This window comes from Castor canadensis, chromosome 7, assembly GCF_047511655.1.
Source record: "Castor canadensis chromosome 7, mCasCan1.hap1v2, whole genome shotgun sequence".
Classification (NCBI taxonomy): domain Eukaryota; kingdom Metazoa; phylum Chordata; class Mammalia; order Rodentia; family Castoridae; genus Castor; species Castor canadensis.
In genome coordinates, this window is record NC_133392.1 from 161,937,124 (window position 1) to 161,952,904 (window position 15,781).

Consider the following 15,781-nt stretch of genomic DNA (forward strand, 5'->3'; position numbering starts at 1 on the left):
CAGGGAAACTGAGGCCTGCCTGTCCATTCCCAGAACCGAGAGGTGGGAGTGGTGCCCTAGATTCGACTCGAGCCTCTTTGGATGTAAGTGTGCATTTTGTCCCGAGGGGACAGGAGGCCACTGAAGGAAGGTCCTAACAGAGTGTGCCTCCCCGGCTTCACCTGACTGGTCCTTCCTGACCTGCCCTAACCGTCTCCTTTCAGAAACTCATCCTTTTTTTTTTTTTTTTTTTTTTGGTGGTGGGGAACTAGGAGGTGCTGAGGACCTTCATCTTGAACCACTCCGCCAGCCCTATTTTTGTGAAGGGCTTTTCCAGATAGGGTTTTGCGGAACTATTTTCCCGGGCTGGCTTCAAACCGCGATCCTCTACAAACACAAAAAACCGTAATCCTCCTGATCTCTGCCTCCTGAGTAGCTAGGATTACAGGTGTGAGCCACCAGCGCCCAGCCAGAAACTCATTCTTGAGGACCTGCACTCCTTTGGTCCTAGCCCTCTTTTTCACAGAGCCTGCCTTTTTCTGCACCAACTAGGTGCTCCTCCATGTGTCCCAGTCACAAATATAAATGAAGAAATGGATAGACCAGCAGTAAACAAGAACTCAACCCCACAGCCTTTGGGCAATTAGCCAAGGTGAAGGCCACAGACATATTGAGAGGTCCCAAGGGATCTCAGGAGCTACTGCAGAACCCCAAGCCTCCCCCACCTCTGAGTGTCTGTTGATGTTAGCGAAGTCATGATTTCAAGTGATCACTGTGTTGTCTTTTCAATATTCAGGTTATGGTGTCTACGAATACCCAAATTCTTTCTTTCGATATGAAGGAGAATGGAAAGGAGGGAAAAAACATGGTAAGGAGCCTCCGAGGTCTCTCCCAGAAGCTGCCTCCTTGCAGCTCACAGAGCCTGTTTCCTGCGCCAAGCATGACTGAGCACTACCCATGCACACCAGTGCCACCCTGCTCATGCTGATGCACACATAAGGCCAACTGTAGTTTTAGAGGTCACCGCACCCTGGTGCCACCCCAGCTGTCAGTGGCAAGACTGAGCAGGGGCAGCCAGTCTAGAGTAACATTCCCTTCCCCAGCATGGCCTGCTTTTGTAGAAAATCCAAGCGATAGAAGAAAGAATTATAAGCCCAGCAAGCAAGAATTATACCAGCAAGCACTGAATGTCTAAGGGCCTAGACTTGCCAGGATCTGTACTCACTGACTTTATTTCCATTTGTGGACTTTGCTTGCTCATTTTCCACTAGACAGTTAGCTTTTCCTATCTGTTGGCTACCAATATCATCTATATTTTTTACCTTTTAGCTTTTATTTAGAGTTTTTGCTACACAGATGCTTCTTATTTTTGTGCCAACATTGAGCAGTCTCCTTCTCTGGCAGGCATGAAGGCTCATACCTAATTCTTGCCAGAGCTGCTTGGAGAGTTGCTGCTTTTCACAATGTGTCCTGCAGACTCTGCCTCCCTGTCCTCATGTGAACAGAGGCAAAGTGATCCATGTCCCTCCAGGGAGGTTGGAGTCGAGATCTTGTCAACACTGTCCATACCTCTGTGGTTGTTCTGGCCCAGAATCAGGCAGACCACTCAGGAATGTTTCATTTGTTTTTGAGGTTTGGTTTTGTTTTTTGTTTTGAGACAGGTCTCCCCATGTTGCCCAGGCTGGGCTTGAAGTTGATATCCTCCAGCTTCAGCCTCCTGAGTAGCTGGGATTACAGGCATGTCCCACAGAAGTCTTCATTCTGAAAAAGAGGCCCAACAAGGTGTGGCCTGGTCAGCAGTCAGCCCCACTGGCCATCTGACTTCACACTGATTTCTCTTGCCAGGTCATGGGAAGTTGCTGTTTAAAGATGGAAGTTATTACGAAGGCGAGTTTGTAGATGGAGAGATCACAGGGCAAGGCTGCCGGCACTGGGCCTGGTCAGGTTAGCACTCTTCTCACAAACCCTCCAGTACAAGTTGTTCCCCTGCTTCTGGACACAGAAGGTGCTGCATAGCTTCAGGTCCCCTTAATGTGAGGGACAACAGCGTAGCAGCTGCATACAGCTGGGGTGAGGCAGCACAGGGCCCCACAGCTTAAATGCCTTTATGCCCGTGGAGAACCTGACCCAGAATGAGGGATGCCCTAGGGACCTCTGGGTAGGGTTCTGCACTCACCTCTCCAGGCAATTCCAGCTTCCTTATCATCTCAAAGTTACAGGTTCCTTTCCTTTAGAGATAACTCACCCAGGTCATGCCCTTAGATGGAAAAGCTGCTCAGTGACTTCTGTGCTGGTGGCCAGGGGCGTAACCAGGATCCTCAGGCCACATGGCAGCAGGTGGTTGGTGCTCAGTGAAGCTTTTCTCTCAGGCTCAGCTGTCAGTTGCTTTTAAAGAGCCTGAGGAGAAGGCTCATCTCATACTGAGCCCCGTAGGTGTCCAAGGGAGGGTCACCTAGGTCAGCATGCCATTCAAGCAGAGCCATGTGTCTCCCTTACTAGCCACACTAAGAAGTATGATAAAGAGACAGAGATGTCCATTGTGAAACAGCACCTGTCACCACCACTGGTGGCACAGGGGATGCAGGAAACCGCGCTGAGTCCTCCTTCTCCACACCCAGGCAACACCTACTGTGGACACTTTGTCCTAGGAGAACCTCAAGGACACGGCACCATGAAGTACAAAGCCGGGGGTCACTATGAAGGCGAGCTCTCCCATGGCCTGAGGGAAGGTCTGGCATCCCAGGGGCTCAGGGGCAGGGTGCTGTGGGGAGCTTGGGAGCCTGAGGTTCACTCGGGTGGGAACCTCCGGCCTGGCTTGTCTGACTTTAGAATTTGGAAAAGGAGGCAAGGGCTTGTGCCATCTTCTCCTCCTTGACAATGGGCGGTGCAGTTCACTATGTCAGTGCCACACCTAAGGAGCCTGCCCTGTCCACCCTATCCTGTGACACATATCACACCTCAGCTATCTGCTGCTCCCACCATGTAGAGGTTAAAACAGCTACCATTTTACTTGCTTAAGATTCTGAGCCAACAAGTGGGCCCACTGGGAAAGTTCTTCATTCTCACACAGGTGTTCCTGACATAACTTGGTCAGGCCTGACACTCCCCAAGGTCCTAGAGGTCTTAGGACTCTCACAGAGAGCATGCAGGTCTGCCTGGGGCTTTAGTCAGTCATTTCCTCAACAGCATGTTGGCCAAAGCCAGTCTAAGGCAGATTCGAGCAGTGCTTGTCCCTTAAGGTCAGCCATTGGCTGAAACCCTGGAAACCAGCCTAGTGGATTCTGATACCTCTGACCACAGAGGCAACTTTTCTTTCTCCAGGTTTGCTTGTGTTGGGGAGTAGAACTGCACTCAAGTTTCTGAATGGCCCAGAGTCCTAATGTACCAGCAGTTTAACAAGGCCACGTTCTCAGTTGTTTTTCCTTTAGGAAGACCCTTTAGGTCAGAGTGCCTTGCATGGATACCTTGGGCAGAGCATTGGTCTGCTCACTGTTAAGAACAAACATGCAAGCAGACCTTGAGTGCACCACAGTAGTGCCCACCAAATAGCAGGGCATTTTACATCTCAGATGTTGGGTCCTTCAAGGGATCCCCCTTCAGAGTCTCTGAGAGCTGAACTGGGGCACTTTTATTAGCCCTTCTAACCCAGACAGTGGCAGCCATCACTGCCCCAAATCACATCTGCCATTCCTGTCTGGGCAGTGCTGGTCAGTGCCCATGGCCTCCTAAAGCCAGCCTGGAAGGACTGCCTGGCTTCTAGAGGCATCGCTGGACCCCAGCCTTCTAAGCTCACCACCTCCTGCTCACCCCCCTGACAAGGCCAAAGAGTTATAGGCAAAATCCTTTCTGGGAGGCGAGGGAGCCTGGAGCAGGGTCATCCCCAGCAGGAGGCATAAAGCAGAGTTCATGTCTTGGTTCCTTCACCAGGACAGGGGGTTCTGGTGGACGTGGATGGACAGGTGTACCAGGGATCCTTCCATGACAACAAGAGGCATGGCCATGGACAGATGAGATTTAAGTGAGTATGAATCTTGGAGGTAAGGACAGGCAAATGGGCACACAGCAGGAAGCAGTCCTGTCCGTAACTCCTCCTCTCTCTCTCTCTCTCTCTCTCTCTCTCTCTCTCTCTCTCTCTCTCTCAAGGGGCCAAACCCAGGATCATGCACTTGCTAGACATGCCCTTTGCCATTGAGCTGTACCCATCCCTCTTGTTTAAATTGATTATATATTTAATTTTTAAAAATCCCATCCCAATGGGAAGAGGGACCCCAGGGGACTATTCCCCCTCCCCCATTTGAACAAGGAGCAAGAACACCTGACCAGCAGAGCCGTCCTGCTCCAGGCAGAGGGTTAGGTGCCTTAAGCCTATGCCTATGTTCAGATTTCCCTGGCAGATTCTCGGCCAACACCAGCCCTTGAAATGGACAAAGTCACTTCTTCCATTTCTTCCCCTCTGTCATTTCCTGTTCCTGGTTGCACAAGTTGAGCTTGTCCTACACAGGGCCCAGCATGCCCTGGAAAGTGGGTCCTGCCATGGGGGTGGGCAGACATGTCCCCGCCTGTCACTGGCCCTCCCAAGCCAGCCCTGGCAAGGCAGGAGCTCACAGGCCATCTGTTCAGGACCTATTTTTGCCTTGGCCCCGGTGGTGCATGCTGAGCCCAGTCGGAGGAGCCAGTCTGAGTCACCATAGCCACCTGGCTCTGGCTGAGGGTACTGTGCTATGCCCTCAGGAACGGTGACAAGTACGAAGGCGACTGGATTCAGGACCAGCGTCAGGGACACGGGGTGCTGTGCTGTGCCGATGGCTCCACATATGAGGTATCTCAACTGCCACAACCGGGGAGGAGGTGTGAGGCCCATGGTGGGGCTGGGCTCCAGGGCATTTGAGCAAGCTTTGCCTGGCAGTGCCCTGCAGGTGATGGACATGGGCACAGCTCCTCCACATACAGCCCCCTGTACCCTGGGGTACATTTCCCTCAGGTGGGACGAGCCCTGTACCAGAAAGTCAGGTTAATAAGGAAAACCAATTTCCATCAGCATGCATGCTCTTGCACACATGGAATTCGTCACAGATGAGTGGATACCATGGCAGGGAGACAGAAGCTACATCAGTACTCCCACCAGAGAGCCACAATAAAACTGGCAAACTACTAGAAGGGGCAAAAGAAGAAATATGGAAATCACGATGCAGGGCTGGTCCTGGTGACTGGGGTGGTCTTGGTGGTCCTGGGCCTGACTGCAGGGTGAGCTCTTCCAGCAGGAAGCATGAACAGGGAACTCAAAATGTCAGGGCTTCTTGGCCACTCCAGCTGTCGCCCACCCTGGTCATGAAGCACCCAGCATCCTATGTGACAGCAGCAACCGTGACTGCAAAGGCCATGGGGGTTCCCCAGGGCATCGCAGCTCCAACAGGAAGAAAGGACAGGTTTAGGCCTTGAGACTGGGCCTCAGTTCTGACCAAAAGTCAGAACTGCCTCATCCACCCTGCAGGCGCTCCTGGTGTCCTGCAGTGCAGGCTGATGCCACTGAGAAAACATCACATCTGCGCAGAGCAACCATGGTGGTTGGAGTCGAACCCTCACCAAGTTTCTTCCTCATGTGGCAGTTAGAGAACAGTTAGTAAATTGGCGCATGGAGCAGGAAGAGCCCACGCCCCCTCTGAGATTCAGACCTGGACAGCTACAGCTGCAGGGTGGGAGGAGTCTGCAGGCCCCAGGTCCAGGATAGATAAGAATCTGAAGGAAGTCCCTCTGTCCTATGGGCCCTGCAGCACCCTCTGTTGACAGACCCAGCACTGCTTCTGCTGGCCATAGAGACACATTCATGGCCTGCTGCCTGTGGCCAGACCAGGCAGGAAGGGTGGACTGAGGGCTGAGAGCACAGGACCATACTGTATTAGGAGCCAGCAGAGCAAGGGTGGGGTGCAGCTACCTTAGCCGTGCTTCGTAGGCAGTCAGATGGGACCACAGAAAGCCCCATGTGGCTGCTTTCCCTGTTTATACAACAGAGTTCTGCTTGGATAGAACTGCCAGCCAGGCTGCTCCTGCAATGGTGAAGGCAGTTGGCCATGGGCCAGTGCGCTCATTGCTCCTGGAAGAGTCTGTGTGGACACTGCTGCTGGCCTGGCGGTGCCATTGGTCTACACCTGAACCAGTCTGTCCATCTGCACATTTTGCTGTGACTAGGCACAGGCCTACCCTTCCCGTTAGAGACGGGGTGTGTCCATCCTCATGGGATCCACTTTTTTTTTTTTGCAGTACTGGGATTTGAACTCAGGGACTACACGTTGAGCCACTCCACCAGCCCTTTTTTGTGATGGATTTTTTTGAGATAGGGTCTCGCAAACTATATATTTGCCTGGCCTGGCTTCTAATCTCCTTATCTCTGCCTCCTGAATAGCTAGGATTACAGGTGTGAGCCACCAGTGCCTGGACAAAGAGAGATCTGGAAGGATTTGCCTCCTTCCTCACCTGTCCCCCTCCCCAATACTCGGGGATTGCCCCAGGACCATGACCACACCTCACAAAGCTGCTTTTTAATGTATAAGGCCAGAGCTACCAGGTTTTGGTGTTTGGCTTCACTTCCTATGTACCGTCATTGTTCTAAGTCCCTCTTGTGTATTGACTCGTAACTTCACCATACTTATCTGAGGAAGAGGCTCTGCAAAGCCTGGGAAACTGAGGCTCAGATATGCTCTCCCAAACCAGGAAGTGGCAGAGCAGCCCTTGGTCTCAGCGTCTGGCCTAGTCCACTCACCTGACTCTTGATTGTCCTGAGATTTTGGGAAGGCTTTGCCCCACTGTGTTCCTCCAGGGTCCAGCCCACTGCCTAGGAACAGTGCCCCCTTGTGGCCAGGAAGAACCCCTAACAACCTTGGGTTAGGGAAGACTCACACCCACCCTTGCCCCAGCCCTGCCGCTACAGGTGGATCTGTCCCAGGAGTCCCCTGGCAACTGCCACAGCTTCACTTCTGGCCATAGCTGCCCACTGGCCCCAGTGGATGGGGCTCTGTTGGATCCTGCGCAGGCCTACTCCTTTTGAAGCCTGAAAATTGTGGCACAGCCAAGAGGGGACACCCCGGACTAGGGCTAACACAGCATCTTCACCTCCTGGGCCCAGGCATCTCCACCAGGGGGCAGCCCAGCTCTGCATACGGTCACTGTGCCCAGCCTTGGGCCCTCAGTCAGAGTTTGGACTAGACTCCAGACTCCAGCCTGTGCAGGCAGGGGAAATGAGTGCTGGCCTTCACATGCTTGAGGCACCCAGCTGAGACACTGGGCATGATCTACTGGGACCTTTCAGATCAGCCTGCTTTTTCTCTGGGGCTGGAGTCTTGAATTCCACAACACATTCCACAAAGGCTTTATACCCTGTGTGACCTGTATGTCATGTTGGTTAGTGGTTTCCACCCCCAGAGACTGGGAAAGGTTCACACCCTTGCTCAACCTCTCAGGACATGTCTGCAAACCAAATTCCACAGTCCTGTGGCCTGGCATGCCATCTGGACACAGCACCCTGTTACTGACCAGCTGGGGCAGGAGCCCTGGACAGTGTTTGCGGAACAGGAGAGGACAGGCCCCCAGCCTTGGTCTATATCATGTTGGCCTTTGGCTGAGACATTCAGACTGCATCAAGAACTGACAGCATGTACTGAAGTAGCCACAGTCAGGGACTCGGAGTGACCCAAGGACCCGCATCTGGACACACACAGGTCCCTCCAGGCACCTTTTACCTTTAACAGTGGCCTCAGTGAGGTTGAATGAAAGCACCCCTTTTCTGGACCACGGGGACAGGCTGAGGCTCTGGACCATCTCGGGTACAGGACTCAGACACTGCCAACACCCATGACCGCCAGCCCAAGACTGCCAGCCCTTGCTTCTGGGGCAGCAAGAGGTTTCGCACAGCCATTTGTGCAAGAAAAAATAATGTCAAATCTGTCACTTGGCCCTCACTATTGGGAGAGGCAGAGATCTCAAGAGCTGCTCACTGGGTCTTCTGATGACTGTCTCTACACTTGGCCGTCTGAGGCATGGGGACGCCTCTTTCTCAGATTGGTAAGGAGAGGCATCAGCCAGGAAAGGCACAGGCAGCCAGGAGGGGAGAGGACTTGTCTATCACTCGGGTATCACTCTTCCTTATGTTATCAGTTAAACATTTAGTCCACATAGTTGTGTAACCTTCACTGCTGTTCCATCTACAGCACTTTCTCATGTCCCCAACCTCTAGGAACCCATATTCTCCTTTCTCAGGAAATCTGATTCCTCTAGGGACCTCATACAAGTGGAACCCTAGAGGACTTTCCTTTTGTGACTAGTTTATTTCACCAAGCATCATGTCCCCATCCACATTGCAGCGTATGTTAGAATTTCCTTCCTTTTTAAGGCTGAGTGCTATTCCATTGTATGTACGTACCACATTTTCTTTGTCCATTCATCTGTCATTGGGCACTTGGGTTTCTTCCACCTCTTGGCTGTGGTAAATAACACTGCTATGAACATGAGTGTGCAAATTCCTCTTAGAGAGCCTGTTTTCAGTCTTTGAGTATAGACCCAGAAGTGGAATGGGTACATCAGAATAATTGGCTTTTTTATTGAGGTGGGGGCTCACTTTTTGCCTGGACTGGCCTTAAACTGCGTTCCTCCTAAGCTTTTTCCACAGCAGCTGCACCATGTCAAGTCTCCAGCAGTGGTGCAGAAGGGTTCCAATCTCTGCACATCCCTGCTCACACTTACCTCTGGTACTTGTAAAGTTGCCTAATGAGTGTGAGCCCACTAGCAACAGACAGCTGAGGCGAGCCATGCCCCCATCCTCATCGCTATAACTACATGGAGGTGGCTTTACCCTCTTCGCCTGATGCTTCTGCAGTGGCTCTCACGTTCCATCTCTGCTGGCTGGGCCACCAGCATGTATATCAAATACCCTCTCACACAGAGGCCTGTCTGGTTTTTGTTTTGTTTTGTTTCATTTCCTTTTGTTTGTGGGACTGGGGTTTGAACTCATGGTTTTGCACTTGCAAAGTAGGCACACTACTGCTTGAGCCACACCTCTGAGGCTTGCTTATTAACACGTTCACTACAAGGCTGTGTGGAAGTCCTCACACAGGCACACCTTGATTTTGACTTTCAGGCGCTCAGGCCATGGGCAGGTGCTCAGCCCTTCTTCAACACTGTCTCCAAGAAGCCCCCAGAGCCACCAGCATTTTCCTTTCACTTACTTCAGGAGCAGTTTTGTATTCTGGAAAGACTGGAGGGTAGCAAATCCTTTCTTAGTGTTCCTGTCTGGTCTCAGCCTTTTATTCCCATCAGAGTTTGGCCCCAGCCACCACTTACATCAGCCAGATTTCCCAACTTGTAGAAAAAATCCAGACCCAGACCATGAGAAGTTCCAGGAGAAATCTGTGAGTGCTCAGCTGGCAGAGACCCCCCCCACGGTACACATTTTTTGTGTCAGGACAACTGGCATGAAGACTTGGTGATACCCAGAGCACAGGGCAGCCCCTTGGGTGCAACACCATTGGGTGTGCTTAGTAGGAGCCCAGAGTCATACACTGAGGAGGTCATCAGGGGAGTGGAGGCCCCTGCTTGTCATTTAATGAGGCAGAGTGTTGGTCTGTCCATGAGAGTATCTCTCTGTGTCAGCTGTGGTGTGTGCCTGCCTGTAGCTGCTGGTTTCCAGTACTTCCCAGGGCAGAGACTCCACACACGTTGGTCGCTTTCCCTATGTTGACTTTCCCAAAGGAAGGCCCTCTGTTTGACACACCTGCTTACACATGGAGCAGGTGACTGGCCTTATGGGTGCCTTCTCCTGCCACAGTCTCCAGACTCCCCTCTTCTTACCTGGCATATGCAGAAATGCCAGTCCAGAGAGACCGAGGGTCCTGAGTATCATGGGGCAAATGGAAACATGACCCTGACACCATCCCCCATATCCTGTGCCCACCGTCCTCAGGCCAGGAGGTTCTAGTCCAGGAAAGAGGCCAGTGACCCCAGAGTTGTATCTAAGGCAGATGATCCAAAAAAAGAGCTTGGGACATTGGAGCCTCTGCGCCCAGGCATGACCATTCAGGGAACCCAGACGCCTGTCCATGTTGACCTTCCTGCCTCACTGGAGCCACCATGGGAGCTGTTAGGCCTGCACTGGTGCCAGGCTCAACATCCCTGCAGAGTCCAGGCATTGATGATGTCGAGGCAGCAAATCTCATAGGAATGACAACCAGACCAGGTCAAGTGCAACACCCCACGGCCCCTGTTAGTTGGAAAGAGAGGTGCCAGCACCCTGAGGAGCCGGCCCCAGACAGGCCGTTCCTGCAAGCCAGAAATCTCAGCCCCTACAGTCATAAGGCCCCAGGAGGAGGGGCCAGCTGGCTTCTCACATGTGCCATCACCCAAGGGGTCTGTGAGTCCCTGACCCCAGCAAGAGGCCTCACCTGCTTTAAGTCCAAGGCTTGACAGTGGTTAGGGACAGTTCATCCAGACAATAACCATTGAGGCTATGCTGTGGGAAGGTCTAGAGCCCTATTGCTCACCTTGGTGCCCTTCCTGGTATGGTTAGACAGACCCTGGCACCCCAGGGAGGGTCAAGGTAGGGAAGAGCGTAAAGATGTGGACTCCTGACCAGGATGGACCACACCTGAAAAGGAAGGGATGTGGGCTCCAGAGAGTCACATAATGAAAGTGTAGGAAGGAAAAGAGCCGCCAGTAGCTAGGGAGTGCTTCAAACAAAAAGCAATAGAGTGTGATCGGGGCTGGTGGAGTGGCTCAAGTGGTAGAGCACCTGCCTAGCAAGCATGAGGCCCTGAGTTCAAACTCTAGCACTGCCAAAACAAAAAAACAAAAAGCAACAGGGAGTGCTTCACTTCCTGAGTGAGAGAGGATTCACATCCTTGTTTCTCACAGTTCATTAAACTCAGTCTGCTCACACTTGAGAGAGTGTGGTCTGCAGCGACAGCAGCACATGGCAGTGACAAGGCTGAGCTCTGTCCTGCTGGCTCTGTAGTGACTGAGGACCCACTGCTTTTCACTCTCATCCCGTGCACCTGTTTCCTGATGTTGGATCCCTGTTTGCTTCAGTCTTGCTTTGTTTTGGGTGCAAGTGTGGGACCATGTGGCCCTTCCCTTGCTGACTGTCATAGTCACCACTCTCATGTCTCTACACACACACACACCTGTCCTCATCTTTGTGCTAGGCAACATCCCAGCAGGACAGCAGGTAGTGCCAGCCCTGGTGACTTGTGTCAGCAGCATGGTGCTGGTCCTGGCCTTTCTGTGGCTATGACTTCCACAGGCCGGACCTGCCATGGGCATTGCCCTGGATCATGCCATGTCTGGGTGGTCCCTGGCCTCCCTGACACCCAAGGAGCCAGAAGGCCAGGCAGGATATGGCAGCTTCAGGGATTTTGGCTCTCAAGTCCTGTCTGGCTCTTGCCCAGCTGCCACCTCAGTCTGCTTCAAGGTGACCATGGGGCCACCGTGCAAGGGTGTCATCCTCGGGTGTTAAGACACAACTAATATGTGTTTGTTCCTCATTTAGGTTCACATCAACTAACTGAGAAATGGCAAGATATTCAGATGTAGCATTTATGATATCAATCAGATAGGATTACCCTTGCACACATTTGTACCAACCAAGTCCTGTCCTGAAGCCATGAGCACCAGTCCCAGAACTGTCGTATGGACTCAGCTGGCAAGCTGGCCACCTCAGTGGCTGTGGTAAACGCTGTGGATGGTGCACTGTCAGCCACAGGGAGCCGATGCCAGGCAGTGTAGTGGCTGAGAAGCTCCCAGCACAGACTAGCACCACAGCTCTTTACCCACCTCTGCTGGGGCCATCCGCCCTCTGCAGCAGTGCTGTGTGTGTTACAGTGCCAGAGCCTGGGGTGTCCTTCCCAGCCACATCCCCCTGTAACACCCACCCCACCCTGCAGACAGGCCACCTTGCCCAGACCTGCAGAGTTTCCGCCTCTGTTTTCTCCCCATGAAAGCCCAAGATGGCGCTTTCTGGAGGCCAGAGCTGGTGCAATAGGCAAAGAGATGAAAGATCAGTGTTCCCATACGTTACTGGAACTTGGCTTCTGACTGGGACACTTTCTTAGAGTCCTTCAGCCTCAAGCTGACACAGTGTTTATCACAAGCTATGCATACACTGTGTCACCCTGGGGAGAACTGGAACCAGAGGAAGGAGATTAGAGACAGCAGTCCCAGGAAGGAGATGGGAAGGTCACTAGAGAGAAGCCACAGGACTGTGGTCTCGCTTGGTGGCAAGTATAGAGTCAGATGGCGGAGAAAGCCAGGCCAGGTGAGGTCCCTTATACAGGCAGGGGCACCTTTGGCCTCCAAGCAAAACTCCTGAGGCCACACTGTACAGGTTGGGCAGACTGTGAACTCCAGAGCTGCTCCTGGATCTGAACCTCATATCCCTCTTACCTAACCCCACACACTGACTCTGGGGCCTCATGTCCACATCTGCACAGATGAGACGACTGTTACCGTCTGTGCGTGTGGTGGCCTGTGCAGAGCAAGGAGCAGGCATGGTGACTTGTCTTATCTGAGGACTGTGGGTCTGGGGGTCCAGGGATGGTATGACGTCAGCCAAACAGTCAACCCTGGCTCTTCCAGGAACACAGCCAGTGTGTGGCCCTTGGGCTGTACAAATTCCCCAGGGTCTGGGTGCTAGAGGGACAAGGCCACTCCTGAGGACTCTTGGGGACTCCCTCAGCAATGAGTTGGTGACTCCCAAGAGGAAGGCCCCATCCAGATCCCAGAGGGGCTTGGGTCAGAGTAGGCAGCTACATGCTCCACAACTGGCACCAGCCTCTCCTGAGCTGACAGGCACCCCTGAGGCTGCCACTTGTCTGGGGATGATAGCTTAAGGTGTAAGCTGTGTGGCCCATTGGCTGTGGTCTACCTCCCCTCTGGCATGCCTTGGCCTGAGGGTCCTCTCTAGACTCTTCTGTTAATGGAATCTAGCTTCCCCGAGGTGACTGTGTTCCCAGAACCTATGGAAAGCTCTCTTTCTCAGGTTTTGGGGTGTCTGAACCCTCCAGGACTGCAGCTGTCTCCAGGTCTGTGTGCCCATTCCCTCATTCTGTTGCCGTTCCTCAGACCCTGGCCCTCAGCTGCCCTCCCTCAGTGATCATGGGGCACAGGATGCATGCAGATGGCTCAGCCACCACAGTGCTGGGAGTCCCTAGGGAGCGGGGCAGAGAGGCCAGAGCCCAGTTAACTTCAGCAGAAGAGCAAAGCTCCTGGAGCCACACTGTACAGGTTGGGCAGCCTATGAGCTCCAGAGCTGCCTTTGGCCAATTTCCCCTCAGAGAAGTAATTCAAAGTCAGATAAAAGACTGTTCCAATCCTGAAATTTCCCACAGAAGTAATCCTCCTATTCCCTTATTGTCCTATTCTGTATGTGTGTGATTTGGAAATGGAGGTGTGTGGTGGAGGAGGCAGAGCGGGGCATGTAGTGAGCATCGCTCCCCTCCCCTGCCCCACCCCCGCCCAGGGTTCGTGTGTTCATGTTCAGACGTGTTTTGATTGGCCTCTTCTTAGAAGTGTGGGGCTACAGGACAACCTCACCTTGGTCCTGAACCATTGTAGTTGGCAGATTCAGGTCTCTTTATGATGGGACCCACAGATGCCATGTCTTTGTGTTAGAGGGTTCTTGTGGTAAACTTGAGCCTGTGTGAGCAGTGTCTTGTTTGTGTGGTGCATTCTGAGCCTTTGTTCCTGCACTGCCTGGCATCGTTACAATTCAAAGGGGGGAATACTTAGCAAAGCAAATTGGATCCTCCTAGCAAAAAATGTTTGTTTTCCCCCAAATCAGGACCACAGGTTTCCTAGCAGCCATTGGTCCTGGGGCACATTGGAGCCACCCTCTGAAGCTACCCTGTCCTCTCTACAGGGACAATGGCACAGTGACGTCTTCAGTGGCCTGGGCAGCTTGACCCACTGCTCAGGAGTCACCTACTGTGGGATGTGGATCAATGGTCACCCAGCAGGTAGGAATATCCCACCTTGGCCTTGGGAGGTTCACTGTGGGGTTTCATCTGGGCTGGCCTTGTCTCTCAGATGGTCCTGGGAAGCCAGGTTAGAGGTGTTGGACCATGACCACATTGGGCAGGGCTGGGCTGGAATGGATCTAAAACACAGTTCCCTTTTTGAAAAAGCATATTCTAGTTTGATTTCAAAAAGGCTTGTGGACATGCAGACCTTAGACCCAAGTGGTCTTGCTGCAAACAGGACCTCCCAGCCTTTTGCCCTCCAGCCACAGGCACCTCCCAGTCACAGGACCACCCAGCCACAGCCCCTCCTAGCCCCAGGACCCCAGCCATAGGGGCTTAAGTATCTGAGGTACCTGGTCATGCCGTGCTGCTCCACTCCAAGTGCCCTCCATCTGGCTACCCTAAGATCCCTATACCCTGACGTGACCACAAGGTGGCCTGTGGCCCACAGAAATGCTGGCCAGGTGGGTCTGTGCTGGGGAACACCTCCCCCGGGCACTCCTTACTTCCTGTGTTGCCCCTGGTGGCATCTGAGTGGCCTCTCCTTAGGTTTACAATAGGAGCGCTGTCCCAGGCGTGGGCCTGGCCAGGGATATAAGTCACTTGTCTGAACCTTGGTGCCCGGTCCCGATGGATGTACAGATACTCTTTTGAGCCAACTCTGGATGTGCCCCACAGGTACTGGGAGGCCTCAGCCAGACAACCTTGCGCACGACCACCTGGGTTCATGTGTTCACGTTTGCACTGTCACACGCACATTCTCCCTGGGGTCTCCTCTGACTGGAGGGGAGAGGTTTGAACTGTCCCAGCCACTGAAGCCCTGCTCTATCCTTTCCTAGCACAAGCCAGCAGGATTGTGGTTCTGGGTCCGGAGGTGCTGGAAGTGGTCCAGGGCTCTTCCTTCACTTTGAACATTCAGCTGCAACAGGACAATGGGAGAGTTGCCAAGAGTAAGTGTCTCTAGGGTGGCAACCCAACTTTTCCAAAAGACAAGCAGGCATCAGGCTCTTAAGCAGAGAAAGCTCAGACAAGATGCCTTGGTGACGCCTGGAGTGACTTTGTGCATAAGTCCCTGTTGCCTAGAGTCTGGCAAAAGGGTCAGGAGGCATGTAAGCCCTTCAGCTGGTGGGGGCAGCACACATGTGTGAGTGTGTAAACATGTATGTGCAGTGTATCTTTGGCACATGCAAGCTCTCACTTGAGCTAATGTGTCTCTCAGAGTGTGGAAGATGGAAAAGATACTGTCAGCTTGGATGAGCAAGGCCATGACTCAGCCGAGCTGAGGGCAATTTCTCATCATTTCATTATCTCCTCTGGGTAACCAAGGAAGAACAGATTTCCAGATGTCTTTTTAGGTTATGGAGCCTCCTGCCATGGCAAGGGATGAATTCCTGAATTCCCAGAGCTCTTCCCACCATGCCCACAATTCTCAAGACACATGAGCTCACCTTAGTTCAACATTCTTGAGTAAGGAAGCCATGGTGTATAGCACACGTCAAACACATTAAGTTGCATTGTTTTATTTTAACAACTTTACTGAGGTATTATTTACTACAAAATGAATAAGCTTGCAAGTGTGGGCATCCACCGCCATGCCTCAATTCCTTTTCAGAAAGCTTCCAAGAAATGTCTTTCTCTAGGAAGATCACTCGTTCCACGTATGGCCCTGTCCTCAGCCCCTGGCAGCTGCTAATTGAGTCTCTGACTATGTAGATCTACCTTTTCTGGACATTGATACAAGTGAAATCACACCATGTTGGGATTTTGCTGGCCTCTCTCACTGGCATAATGTTTTGTGAGCTCAG

The 15,781-nt window shown here is 52.6% G+C and overlaps 1 protein-coding gene across 1 annotated transcript in view; it reads left to right on the top strand.

Annotated features, from left to right (window-relative positions):
• Morn1 (MORN repeat containing 1) overlaps positions 1-15,781 on the top strand; it is a 55,078-nt gene that overhangs the window by 655 nt on the left and 38,642 nt on the right. Inside the window, exons 2-8 of the mRNA XM_074081562.1 lie at positions 776-847; positions 1,825-1,923; positions 2,598-2,708; positions 3,907-3,997; positions 4,711-4,798; positions 13,877-13,973; positions 14,816-14,926. Coding sequence (XP_073937663.1) covers positions 776-847; positions 1,825-1,923; positions 2,598-2,708; positions 3,907-3,997; positions 4,711-4,798; positions 13,877-13,973; positions 14,816-14,926 — 669 coding nt within the window. The remainder of the gene's footprint in view (positions 1-775; positions 848-1,824; positions 1,924-2,597; positions 2,709-3,906; positions 3,998-4,710; positions 4,799-13,876; positions 13,974-14,815; positions 14,927-15,781) is intronic.